The sequence below is a fragment of the Aotus nancymaae genome, unplaced genomic scaffold (genome assembly GCF_030222135.1).
Source record: "Aotus nancymaae isolate 86718 unplaced genomic scaffold, 86718_ANA_hifiasm-v0.15.2.pri h1tg000062l, whole genome shotgun sequence".
NCBI classification, from domain to species: domain Eukaryota; kingdom Metazoa; phylum Chordata; class Mammalia; order Primates; family Aotidae; genus Aotus; species Aotus nancymaae.
In genome coordinates, this window is record NW_026988476.1 from 40374100 (window position 1) to 40386538 (window position 12439).

At 46.2% G+C, this 12439-nt stretch overlaps 1 protein-coding gene and 1 long non-coding RNA gene across 3 annotated transcripts in view; one reads left to right on the top strand and one right to left on the bottom strand.

The window, feature by feature from the left end:
* The window catches only part of TNFAIP8L3 (TNF alpha induced protein 8 like 3), a 46146-nt gene extending 42183 nt beyond the window's left edge, over positions 1-3963 (bottom strand). The window contains exon 1 of one of the 2 annotated variants that reach the window (XM_012442404.2): positions 3611-3963. In XM_012442404.2, the coding sequence (XP_012297827.2) occupies positions 3611-3662 (52 nt within the window). In that variant the 5' untranslated portion in view covers positions 3663-3963. Of the gene's footprint in view, positions 1-2253; positions 2446-3610 lie in introns of those variants that run through there. The other variant, XM_064365676.1, reaches the window with a different exon arrangement.
* A 695-nt stretch (positions 3964-4658) lies between these two features.
* LOC135270386 (uncharacterized) overlaps positions 4659-12439 on the top strand; it is a 179220-nt gene continuing 171439 nt past the window's right edge. The window contains exon 1 of the long non-coding RNA XR_010338530.1: positions 4659-4795. This is a non-coding gene — a long non-coding RNA (uncharacterized LOC135270386). The remainder of the gene's footprint in view (positions 4796-12439) is intronic.

Below are 12439 nucleotides of genomic sequence, written 5' to 3' on the forward strand. Positions count from 1 at the left end.
GCTTCTCAAGAAAGACTCAATCACTCCCAAGTGAATGCACCTTGCTCTAGGATTTCTGGGAGATGGATGGTGGGTCTGCCAAAGGAAAGACTGCCAAGTTGGGTCTCTGGAAAGAATCCAGTGTTCCATAAATCCTGCCTTTTTCTTAATCATAGAAAGATCCATAAAATGACAGAAAGGCAGAGGAGAGTGCGGGCAGCATAATGACGTAGAAGCATCATTATCAAAAACAGAATATGCAGATGGAGACAAACTTTATCCTTCACCCCACCGTCCACTGCAGCGTGTTGCTCTATGAGACATCTGCTCTGCATGCAGGAAGTTGGGGGGACTTTGGAAGGGTCTCTTGAAAGGGGTACAGTAAAAAGTGAGTTGTCTTTGAAGATTACCTTACTCTTCTGCCAACAGGTGAAGAGAAAGATGACCATGATGGGCAAAAGTGGCAGGGAGGAAGGTGAGCACCTCCTACGCTTCCTGCCACCTTGAAGGGAAAAGGTTTACCAATGGGACAGGAGAGTGTGAAGGCAGGGGACTGCCTCCTCTTCTTCCATTGAAGCACCATGAAAGAAGAAATGCTTTCATCTCCATGTTAGCAGGTGGATTGAGTAAGGGGTTCTCTGTTTTTTATAACTTTCCCTAGAGGTGTAGGAGAGGCTGGTGAAAGCAGCAGGTTGGAATGTCCCCATCTTCATGCCTTGTGCTGGAAGATGGATGAAGATGAGAAGAAGTAAACTAAAAATACCTCCTCAAACACTCAAACACACACACACACACACCCCAGAGAAAACAAGAGACTGAAAAGGAGAAAATTCAAAACAAATCTCTTTAGGCAATTATATTAATGTGATAATAACAATAGCAACACTAATTGTTTTACACATGCATTTATATTTTAAAACACTGGGGTTCATTATTTAGCAGTATTCTTACAACAAATAATCCAATCAGGTAATAACCAAAATAACAGCTAAATGATTACTTAAAGGTGTTCCTGGTAGTCATTACCATTTACTAAATGATTACCAGGAACACCTATCATGTGTTATTGTACTGAATCTTCATAAGCCCTTGTGGTACTATTGTTATCCCCATTTTACAGAGTGGGAAACTGAGGTTGGAGAGGTCAAATAACTTGCCCATGAGGTGGAGACTGAAACCCAGGTCTGTCCAATTCCAGAGTCCAGACTTTTAACCTCATAAGGTCCATCTTATGGCAGGGATTTTTCACAAATTAAGGAAATGTAAAGGCACGGATGAGGAAGCAGCCTTTATGTCTCAACTCCCTATGAGGGAGGTACCACACATATAAATATTCCAAGAGGTCCCACTCACTCTGCTGTACTTCTCAGTGATACCCCTTCAGCTTTCATAGATACAGGTCCATGGATGAATGTCAAGTTTCTTGTGGGGACAAAGGTCAGCCTCTATGAAGAACATACCTGTCATCTAATCTGTATCTGAATCTACAACAACGGTTTCCATTTGACAGGATGCAGCCCTAGCAAGGTGGTGAATTAACATCCAACTTTGGAGCACTGTCATACAGGATAATACTTTAAAATGGAATATAATGAGTAAGACTGAATGCCATTTAGCAGAATGGCTTGTGACATTAAAATACATGTTCAAATTGTGAGATTCAAGCACACTCAGAAAGAAGAAACGATTGCAGAAAACAGTAAGGCACAAACAAATGGTGACAGCTCACCAGAACTGGCTGCCCTATTCTTCATGAGGCCCATCTGACCTTAGTGATGTTTGCTGTCAGCTATGCAGAGGCCTTCTGACACAAACTGACTGTGAATATCACAGGGATATTAAACACTGGGGCAGGTTGGAGAGAGAAGATAACAGGGTGTGGAAGAATTCTTTTCCTTCCCTTTCACCCAAGTACCAGGGATTCTGAAGATTCTCCTCCCTCCCCAGCTTCTCCTCCCTCCTCTTTTTCTAAGCCTCCTTATCCTCCTCCCCCTTCTTCTTCAGCCCCTTAACTTCAACCAGAAGAGACGGAGGGTTGCGCAGGGTAGCGCAGAGAATGTTGTTCTTGGGATTTTGAACGGGTTTAGTGTCAGTGTCAATGTCTCCCTCCTGCTTGCGCTCTGGAAATAGATACACACGAAACACCTACTGGAACTTTTAAATGATGAGAGGAAATCCACAAGCCACCTGTGAAGCAAAATCTCCTCACTTTATAGTCACAGAAACATACAGGCATGCAAAGGGCTCATGTTTATGAATTATAGCCACACATACCTACGCAAAGCAGGTGGCTTTTGCACATACACAGGAATCCTCAAATACAGGCATCTTGGCATTTCCTTTCCACCAGCCTCGGCCTTTCCCAACACCCAAAGGGGCGGGCCACAGCCACCCTCTCTGAAGTCTGATGCAGGGTGAAGGGCATCACTGGGCCCTGGCTACTCCCTGGCTGTGAGACGTGGGTAAGCCCGTTACTCTCTGGGAATCTCTGTAAAATGAAAATAACTGCCTGGCCAGGGGCTGTGAGGATGAAGGGTAATAATATACGTAGGGCGCTGTCCCGCTTGGTTCCCGAACCACCTTTTCCTACACCCAAGCCTGGACTGGAGCCTCCTGTCACTTGGTCCCCACCGCCAGGATTCTAGTCTGACACTGGGAAGAGGGGGGCTTAACCCAGGGCTGCGGTCTGTCCAGGGGGGTCCCAACCCGCAGGTCACGGGTCTGCAGGCCCAGGGCTAACCTTCAGAGCTGCACGAGAGCCGGGAGCCGTGGGCACGTGCAGAGTGCGAGCCGGTCCCAGGTGCGTAGACCCGTGGGTTGGGGGCGGAGCGGACCGGTGGAGGTGGGCAGAGCCCGGCGGCAAGTCGACCCACGGCTGTGGGTGGCTTCCTCCTGTTGCTCAGTATCGGGGAGAGGCGGGGGAGGACATTCTTTTTTTTTTCTTCCCTAAGTAAGCATCCACCTATTGCTTCAATAACTATTGATTGCGAAAAGCTGGCGGGGCTCTTAAAGGAGAAGCCGGGCCCCGCGCGCCGCCGCGCCGGTGTTCGGGGAACCAGTCCGCAGGGCCTTCTCTGCCGGCTGCGCGGCAGCCATGGGCTAGCGCCTCTGTACGGGCTCGCCTAGCAGCCTCAGGAACCGCAGCCACAAGCTGTGGTTTGACCCCTGCCCCATCCCCTGGCGAGGCCTTTTCTGCCCAGAGCCCCCAGTCACGTTCTCGGACCCAGTCACCTGCTCCGCAGCGCAGTCCCGGCGCCCCAGGTTCGAGGACCCGGCTCACACTGGAAAAGTTATTTCAAAAGGCAGATGTGTTGCAACCCTCTCTGCAGCAAACTACAGGACGCGGATTCCCGAACCCTTCCCCACCCCCACCCAGCCCGGGCAACTAGAGCCCGCCGCAGGAGACTGGCAGCAAGGAGAGCCACCCCCAAATGCACCTTCTCTCCCTCCCGCGCGCCCAAGTGCAATGGGGTTGGGGGAAGCCCCAAAGCAAACTCACGGTGCGGAGTGATACCCAGTCTTGGCCTGGAAGGGGTCGGGCTGCTGGGGATCGGCCTCCCGATTTCCTGCCCCAGCCTCCTCTCTCCTCAGCCCCAGCCCACCCGGCTGGGCCGTCGCGGCCCCTAGGTACCTGCGGCTGTCACTGGCTCTCCCTCGCTCTGCTCCCCGGAATCCGAATCCATGCTGTGGGCTGCTGGCTGGGCGTCCACGGCCACCCGCCCGTCTGCGGGGCGCTCGGGCAGCCGCGGCGCACTCTGCGGACAGAGGGGCGTCTGGAGCCCGGGCTGCGAGGGCTGGGCGGTGCGCGGCGGCCGCGGCCAGGGGGCGACTCCGTAGAGGCAAGCGCCGCCCGTGCCCAGCTCCCCGCGCCCGCCGGCCGGTGCCTGCGTGCGAGGCGAGCGCGGGGCGGAGGGTGGGGCGCGCCGGGAGAGAACTGGGAGGAGGGAGGGGAGGCGCGAGCGCCGAGGAGCCCGAGCGCCCGGCGCCCGGCAGGCTCCAGGCTGGGGTTAAATACCCCGGGGGCAGCGCCGTGCCTCCCTACTCTTGCCCGGCGCCTGAGCCCACGGACATGCAGAGCGCGGCGAAGTTGTGCTAGTCGGCGACTCCCAGCTCCTCCTTCCCTAGGGTGAGGCCAAGTTTGTAAGATTCATAGGTGAAAAAGCGCTTCAAATCGCGCAGGAAAGGAGAGGTTCCGAGTGTTCGAGTTCTGGTGCTGCCAGGGTTCGAGTCCAACTCCACAGCTCGGAGACTTTGGATGAGACCTGTGTTTGTCTGTTTCCTCACTAGGAAAATGAGGGAAGGCGGGCGGCGGGGGGGTGGGGGGTGACTGTTGTGGGAAGTAGTAAGGCAAGGCTTGTGCGGGACCGAGCGCAGGGCCTGGCACCTGGCGACGAAGTAAACACATAGGCAGGTAATGCTAACTCTGGCTGTTTGAATCTTCTCCTGGGGTTGGCAGGAAGGTGGGGTAAGCGGTGGTGAAGCTAAACTTCCATAACACCCTCCTTTCAAAAAAAAAAAAAAAGCGATTTACTGATTAAGAGCCCAAACGAGTAGGGGAATGCACAGAGCAGTAAGGCCTTTTTTGTTAATTCTTGGTTATCTATATGCTCTTATTGTTTTGTCTCCCTATTATAGGCTCCAATACTCATAAAGCCTCAAGCCGGGTTCTCTGCATGTAAAGTCTGCCCAGAGAATGCAAACCATTGGCCAGAGCAAAAGAAAATCAAGAAGAAAAAGTCTACTAAAAAGCGACACTTACTTAACGTTTCGTATGTGTCCTCATCTAATCTGTACAATGACCCAGTGAAGAATTTAGGTAAACCATTTGAAAATAATTTTTGGAAGTAGAAAATGGTTGAAAGTTGGCAAGTTCATAACATTCAACTTAATTTCATTCCCATTTGACAGATGGGAAAACAGTCTCAGAGAGAGTAGATGACATCCCTGTAGTCTCAGGTCCAGTAAGTGGGTGAGCTGGGACTTGAAATTGGGACTTTCCGATGTCCAGATCTGCTCCTGACTGCTATGGTACAGTGCCATAAGTGAGTTTTGGCTCCTGGTCTACCTGAGGGCTGCCTTCTTTAGTGAAGTGTGGGCTTAACAGAGTACAAATACCACTTTACTTTGTATTTTCAGAAAACAAAGGATGGCCAAACTCATGGATCTAGTGATAAAAGTTGGATGGATATTGATGAAACGGTCAAAAGAGCCCCACACTGGATGTGTTTTCTTGGGCAAATGGCTTAGTCTTCCTTGGTTTCCTTCATGGGGTTGTAAATAAATGAAATGATGAATGTGAAAGCTATTACCCAATGCATGGCACACAGTTAATGTTTGATAACTGGAAAGAACACTAATTCTTAGATCGAATGGATCTCATTTAGAAAAACAAAATATTTTAAAATTGCATTTTTTAGTGAAAAGAAAAAAGTAATGGCAAAGTTTGGATACAAGATAATTCTCATAAAACAAATAGCTGGGATCATTTAAAAAGTTTGCCATAGTAGCTATGCAGTCATAAGGTAAAACAACAATGATAGCTTCACAGAACAGAGCATATGGGATTGAAAAGGCATTCATCTTCCTCTAAAGGCTGTGCCTAGATTCAATAACAGGAAATGTGAAACTTTCCCTGTTTCCTTAGACTTTCTTTCCTTGTACTTCATGGAATCTTTTTTGATTTTGTTTGTGCTTTAATGCACAGGTAGCCTGGGTTGCAGTGTGAGGGAGACAGAAAGACCACAGAGACATGTATGGATAACAGCAAAAAGGAAACAGAAGCTATTAGAATTTGATCAACAGTAAACAATGTGCTGAGAGCACAAATTTACAACACATGTATGCTCATCAGTTATCAGGTCTTCATGAAGTATCCAGTACATTTTGACCTAGAGATAAATGCTTGGGGTGTGGGGAGGAGAAAGAACTGGTCAAGGTATCCTGAAAAGTCTTTAAGTTCTTAGATAATGCCTATTCATTTACCTGTTCCTATATTCATTCATAGTATATTTCTGTGAAAGGAGGCAGACATAGAATGAAAAATTTAATGTGCAATTAGACAATAGAGAAGAGAGATCCAAACTAAATAAGGTCTTCATTCCAATTTCCTATGATGTGCAATCTGTTGTCATGGGACAGCAAGACAAAGGGAAATGACTACTGGCACGAGTGTGAGTTTAATGAGGAACATTAGTGGAACATACCTTATCTCTCCTCCCAGTATGGAAAAATCTGTGTAAGAGAAGGAAGTCCTTAAAATAGTATCTTATGACCATCACCCCCACTAAAACAGTGAAATCTGAGGTGGTGAATCTCCTTTACAAACAGCTCGGAAATATTTCTTGAGGAAAAAAAAAAAACTCTTAAGAAAGAAAAAAGGGGAAAGGGTTTCTGTAGTTCCTCTGTATATTTTTAGAAGAATGGCATCACTTTGCAGACTTGAATCTAGAGTCTGAGGGTTATAAACCACCTTCCTCAATGTTTCCACTACATCTTTTCAGCCTGGCAGCTCTTCAGACATACGAGTTTCTACCACTCATTGGTCATTTCTTAACTCCAGTGAACAAAATCACTGGCTTTTTAAGGAAATTGCCTGTCTGATGGGTAAAGCATATTTGTAAGGTGTCAAGAAACAGATAATAAAATAGATCCATTTTTGCTAACGCAATAATACTCCTTTAATCTGAGCCAGTGCTATGACTCATCTGCCTGTCTCCTCTTGTGGGATGGAAAGGGAGCTGTCTGCAAACCTTCAGCAGTGGGAGGAGGCAGGGAGATACTTTTCACATGCTAGGGCTGCTACTCTGCTTTGAAACCCCACCAGCTCTAGAACAGCTGTTTTCTCTAGGCTGAAGTGGCCTTTGGTTCTTCAAAGTGAGAGGTTCGCCCTATTTTTGATAATTTGTCTCAAGGTAGACGCTGGTCCCAAGGAAGCTTCTGCCCAGAGCTGAGGGAGGCTCCATGGGACAGTAGGTAAGCTGGAGAGCAGGGTCCCAGCTAGTTTTTTATCTGTCTAACAGAACAAGGTGCTAGAAGACAGCCTTGAAAAAGGGAGCTTTTTCTATTTTTTTCTTGCCTGTAAAAATAAGCTTTTATTATTCCCTTCTCTTATTTCAAAAGCAGTGCACATCACTGTAGAAAAATTGGAAAATACATGTAAACAAAAAGGAACATAAATTAATCATAATTTTAAGATTTAACCATGATTGCAATTGGTTTTGAAAAGTTTCCTTCTGTGCGTGTGTACAGTGTTCTGCTTTTGTAAATTGCTTTTTCCTTCTAATGATATCTTGTGAAAATCATTGTATCCTTTGATAACATGACTTTTAATAGCTGTACAATATTCTACTGGATGAGTACATCATATGTATTTAAACAATCCTCTATTGCTGAACATTTAGGTTGTTTCCAATTTTCTGCTATAATAGCATCAGTCAATATCCTCGTGTCTAAATCTTTGCACGCATCATTTTTCAATGTCTGTGAACTTTCAGCAGCCTCCTTGGTTTACCTTGGGAGAGAGAAACAAGACAGAAAATTGCAGCTAACAAAATAATTGCTGTATATATCCCAAGACTTTAAGGTTATCAAGAATTTTCATGGGACTAATCTCCACTAGGCAGAGGGTGGGTTATTTGAGTTCATTCTTGGATTTGTCCAGCATCAGTTGAGCCCAGAAGGGATTTCTATAGGTTTAGGAGAGAGTGCAAAGTTTCTTTCCACACTTTCTTTGTGGGCAATGTGTCCTCTGCTCAGCCCCATCCAAGTCCAGACACCTTGTAGGAGGCAGAGGGTGGATGAGGCTGGCAACTTGGGCATTCAGCTGTTTTCCTGGATTCTTAGCTTCTGCTTCCTGAGCTGCCGGCAGGGTAGCTTCCTGGGTGGTTAATGCAGTTACAGTGACTCAAAAGCACTGATCCAGAGGGAGAGGGAAATTGAGAAAGAGAAAGGGAGAAAAGCAAGAGGGAGAGAGAAGAAAACTCCATGGGCTCAACCTCTGTTGTACCCTAGCCCAACCCTATGGGGTTATTTATAAGTTCTTTAAACAGCAGCACCAGGATCTTAGGTTCAGCCCCACTGGGAGCCTCCCTGATCACATATGGTGCCTGATCTCACTTGTGGCATTCATTTTGGCTGCAGGATGTGACTCCACTGCTGTATGAGAGCTGTTCTTACAAGCATCTGCACAGCTTGTATGTGGGTACCCTAAGTGACTGTTGAGCTCTTCCTAGTATCTTCCCATTTTCCTAGATCCTTACACAGCTCTGTGACATAGAAAAGGTCAGTATTATTCCCACTGGGAAGAAGATGGAATCAAGACCCATGAGGCTTCAGCAGCAACTAGAGTCTGTATGGTTTTCAGGAAAACAAACAAACAAACAAAAAACAACCAAGGCATGACTGGATGGATGTCCTTAAATGTGCAAAGACTCAGATTCTAGGCTGATGTGGGACTAAGGGATAAAACTTATAAAAAGGAAGAATTTGGATCTTGTGCCAGTTCTGGACTCCCTGTCCTTGCCCTTTCCATCCTCTGTGTGGAAAAGGGGCTGACCCCTGCAGGCTGCATTTGCCAGGCCTATATACTAGATGGTTTCTAGCTGGATACAGCCAATGGGAGGCAATGGCAGAAAATGGGCAGATCGGGGCAGGAATAGTCTCCCCTATCCTCTATCCCTCAATCTTGGCACCTTTGACAATGGCTATGTCTCCTCTGTGGCTCTGGCTTCCACCAAATGGACCCACTGTGGTTCCAGCTTTCATGAGGTGACCCCAGCCCCTAGGGTTCAGTAACAGCACCTCCTCCCTTTTGTCCTCTAGCCCAGGGTGGCAGTGACTTTCTGCTACTGCAAATGTCTAAGTTACCTCACTATCCTCTGGCTTCTCAAACCTGTATAGCCAGTTCCCTGCATTACACGGTCTCCTTTGAAAATATGTAAAATACTTTCCTAGTTAGACCTCATTGGTACAGATATGTACCGATGGTACAGGAATAAGAAAATGTTTTTTAATTATTACACAACTGGATGATCATGGGCAGGGGTATTGTAGGAGGCTGGAGTCCACGACTTTTAGGATTCCTTTGGAAATGGAGGCATGGAAAGGAAATGATGTGTTCAAGTCCTGGGAGTGGCAGAGCTGGGACTAGAACTCAAGGCTCCTGATCCCCAGACAAGCATGCTTTTCATCTGATGCTGACTCTCTTCCTGCGCATGTCTTTAAAATTATTCTCCCATGGTTTATGTTAATCATCCTTCTGATCTATGGAAGGGAAAATTGAGTCTCTTAAATTTGTTTTTTCTTTTAATCCTCTCATGATTATGTGACAATCCAGTTCAATAATGCTTACTCACTAATTATTTTACAGAACAAATATTGCTCGCCAAGTATTGAGTGGAACGTTTTATTTCTCCCTTCCAAGCATTTTCTACTTAGAAAAGCTAAATACATGTTCCAATCTGGATGATTCCATTTATGTAAGTCTCGGATTTGATAACATCTATGTCCAGTTGAGGGCTGTATAAGGGGGAAGGAATGTTTAAGTTCACCTAGTCTAACCCTATCACTTTAGATATGAAGAAATAAATCTAGAAAGATGGAGTGGTTTGCCCAGAGTGAGGAAAAACTGAGACTAGAACCCATTCTCTGTCCCTGTTTCGGGATTTCCCATCATATTACCATGCTCCTTTATGGCCTTTCTACTCCAGCTCAGGATGGCAGTGACTTCCTGCTGCTTGCTTTACTACATTCAGTTTTCATTTGGCTTCTACCCGCACTTCCCAAATCTCTCTCCCCAGAACTGATTTTTCATCTCCTTTTATCCTGTACTGTCCAGTGTTCTAGTAGCCCATATCCATCTGGAATGGAATTAACAAAAGCAAGACTTGACCAATGCCTCCTCAATTCTTCATCTCATCAAAGACTCTCTCCCCTATCCTCCCTTCCTCTTCCCCCACCTTTCTTCCATCTCTCTCCCTTTCCCTTCCCTTTTATTCTTTTCTGGGTTTTCTTTCCATTCCTCTCATTCTATCTAGCCAACATGCTCTTTTCCACCAAGTTTTCCCTTGGCATTGTCCTTAAACTGATCCCTCCCTTCTGTGTTCAAAGCAATCTGCCTGGACGAAGCTATCAACACTTCTAAGAGAGTAATTTTCCAGGTTTAGTTGCCAAAAGCCTTTGCTCATTCTCTGAGGAAGGGCATAAGTTAATATCATCCCTTAGTAGGACACCTGGGCCTCTCTCCATTACTTCCCTGGCCTCTTGACTGTGGCTGTGGGCATCTTAACACCTCAATCACTATTGCAGAGATGGGAATTCCTTCAATGGCCAAGGATATCAAATTTATTTTATTTCAAACCATTAACAGACATCATCCCATGAGAGTTTCCAATGTTTCAACAACTTTCTCCTTTGGCTGTCACTATCAATCTTAGCTGGTTTTTAGATCTTGCCAAATTTGTGTTATCTAGACATTCATGAGTGGTTAGATTTATTGAAGCTCTTTCAGGATAACATCATTACAGTATAATGTTTGAGTCACAGTGACCTCGTTCAAGTGGACTGGTCCTCCTCTAAAACAGACACATTGACACCATATTTCCAGTTACCTTAACTGTTGTCTTCTATCCTTCCAAATTCCATGTTACTTTCTTCTAATGTGTATTTTGTCTCAGTCACATAGTTGTTGAAAACCCAGGAACTTGGTTCATCCTCCACATTCTTGTAACTCATACTTTAACTTCTCTTGACGAATTTTGTAAGTCCAAGGATCAAATATTTGGGTTCTGTCCCAGGAAACAAGCACGTGGGACATGTGCCTTCTTTCTTAGTATAGGTGATATTGCTGCAAGAGTTTAGAGGAATGAGGAGTTACTGGCAGGAAAGAGGAGAGCCTCTGAAACCAGGAATCACATCCCAACATGCTCTCTTCTGATATAGTGGAGTATGAGGTCAGTGCAACCATTCTCAGCTCAATCACATCTTTCCAACAATTACATCTCCATTGCACTAAAGGTGCCAACAGCCTCCCAGTTCCCCAGTCTCATAGTCTCCAAATAAGTGCCCTTATTTCTGTCTTCCTTGCTTCCATGCTGCCATCCAAAGTCCTATCAACATCTGATGCTATTTCTACCACAAGTCCCTTGATTTTATCCTTTCCTTTCCATCTCCATGGCTCCTGCCCCCCAGCTCTTTCCAGTGTCTCGATTGCTGCAATAGCACTCTCTTGGCTGTCTCCCCTTAACCAGCCTTGCCCAAATCCAGCTACACTCAAGCCAGAGTTTGAGCTTTCTCAGCCATCATAGAGCCAACCTCTTTACTATCCTGCTATGCTCCCCACTCCCAGGAGAGTCCTGAGTATACACCAAAACAAAGAACTACCCAGAGTCCACACAGCAAGAGGTTTGTCATAGCCCAGCCATGTCCTGCATCTGCGCCATGTCAGTCTGTTTCTGCTCTCTGCCCTGCTCCTGCATGTCTTTCCTCTGGCTCTCTGTTTGCTGCAGACTCTTCCCTGGTATGTGCACTCCTGGCCCCTCCTTCCCTCAGCTTAAGGCTGTCTCCTTCCTGCCAGTGGATGCTTTGCTGTTATGGTTGGAAGTTTTGGCTCTCTGACCTGGCCTTGGGCCCTTCTCTCTGAATTATCCTCATGTGACATTCTGGCCAGTGTGCCCTTGTGTTCCTGGAACCCACATCCTCTTAGCTTTGCCTCTGGATGAATCAATGTTGAGTAATTTCTACTGTGTTGGAGTGAAGACACCTGGATTTTTGTTCTGGCTGTTCATGAATTTTGATGTGGGGCATTAAATAAGAGATGGGCTGCCTGTGCTGGCTCTCTTCAGATGCCAGCTCTGTGTGCCCTCAGCTCGCCACTTTGCACATGCCTCCCCACCCCTACACTCCCTTCCCTGCCAGTTCCTGAGCCAGTCCTGACCAAAGATAAAAGGCCTTTCCCCTCCAAAAATAAAAAGATAAAGGATGGGTCTTGTTTGTAACGTGGCATCCCTTGTGCCTTGGGCCCCTGCCTATCCATTGACCCGCAGTTTCCCCTTTGGCTCTGCCTCACAGAGTGTGAAAACCAGTGTGCTTGGGTTCTGCCACAGTTTCCCCATTTGCACTCAGGTGTCCTGCTTGGGACAGTAGCCTTAATCTTCACACAGACTCTTTTTGAGATCTGGTCATTTCCCGTTACTTGAGGTAATACTAGCAAGTCCGTTTTTATCTCTAGGGAGTTTAGCTAACACAACCTGCCATTTAGTGGACTCTTACTTTGCTTCAAAAATTAATTAGATTGGACTTTTTGAATGACCAAAAAAGAATTTTAACTACCAGTTGCATTATAGCACCTTTAAAATATGTAACCAAGAACCAGGGAGAAATCAGAAAGTGAAGACCCCTAAGCTATCAGAAAAGGCGTCTTTTACTCAGGAGAGTCCTGCAGGCTCTCACTCATAGTCTAGTT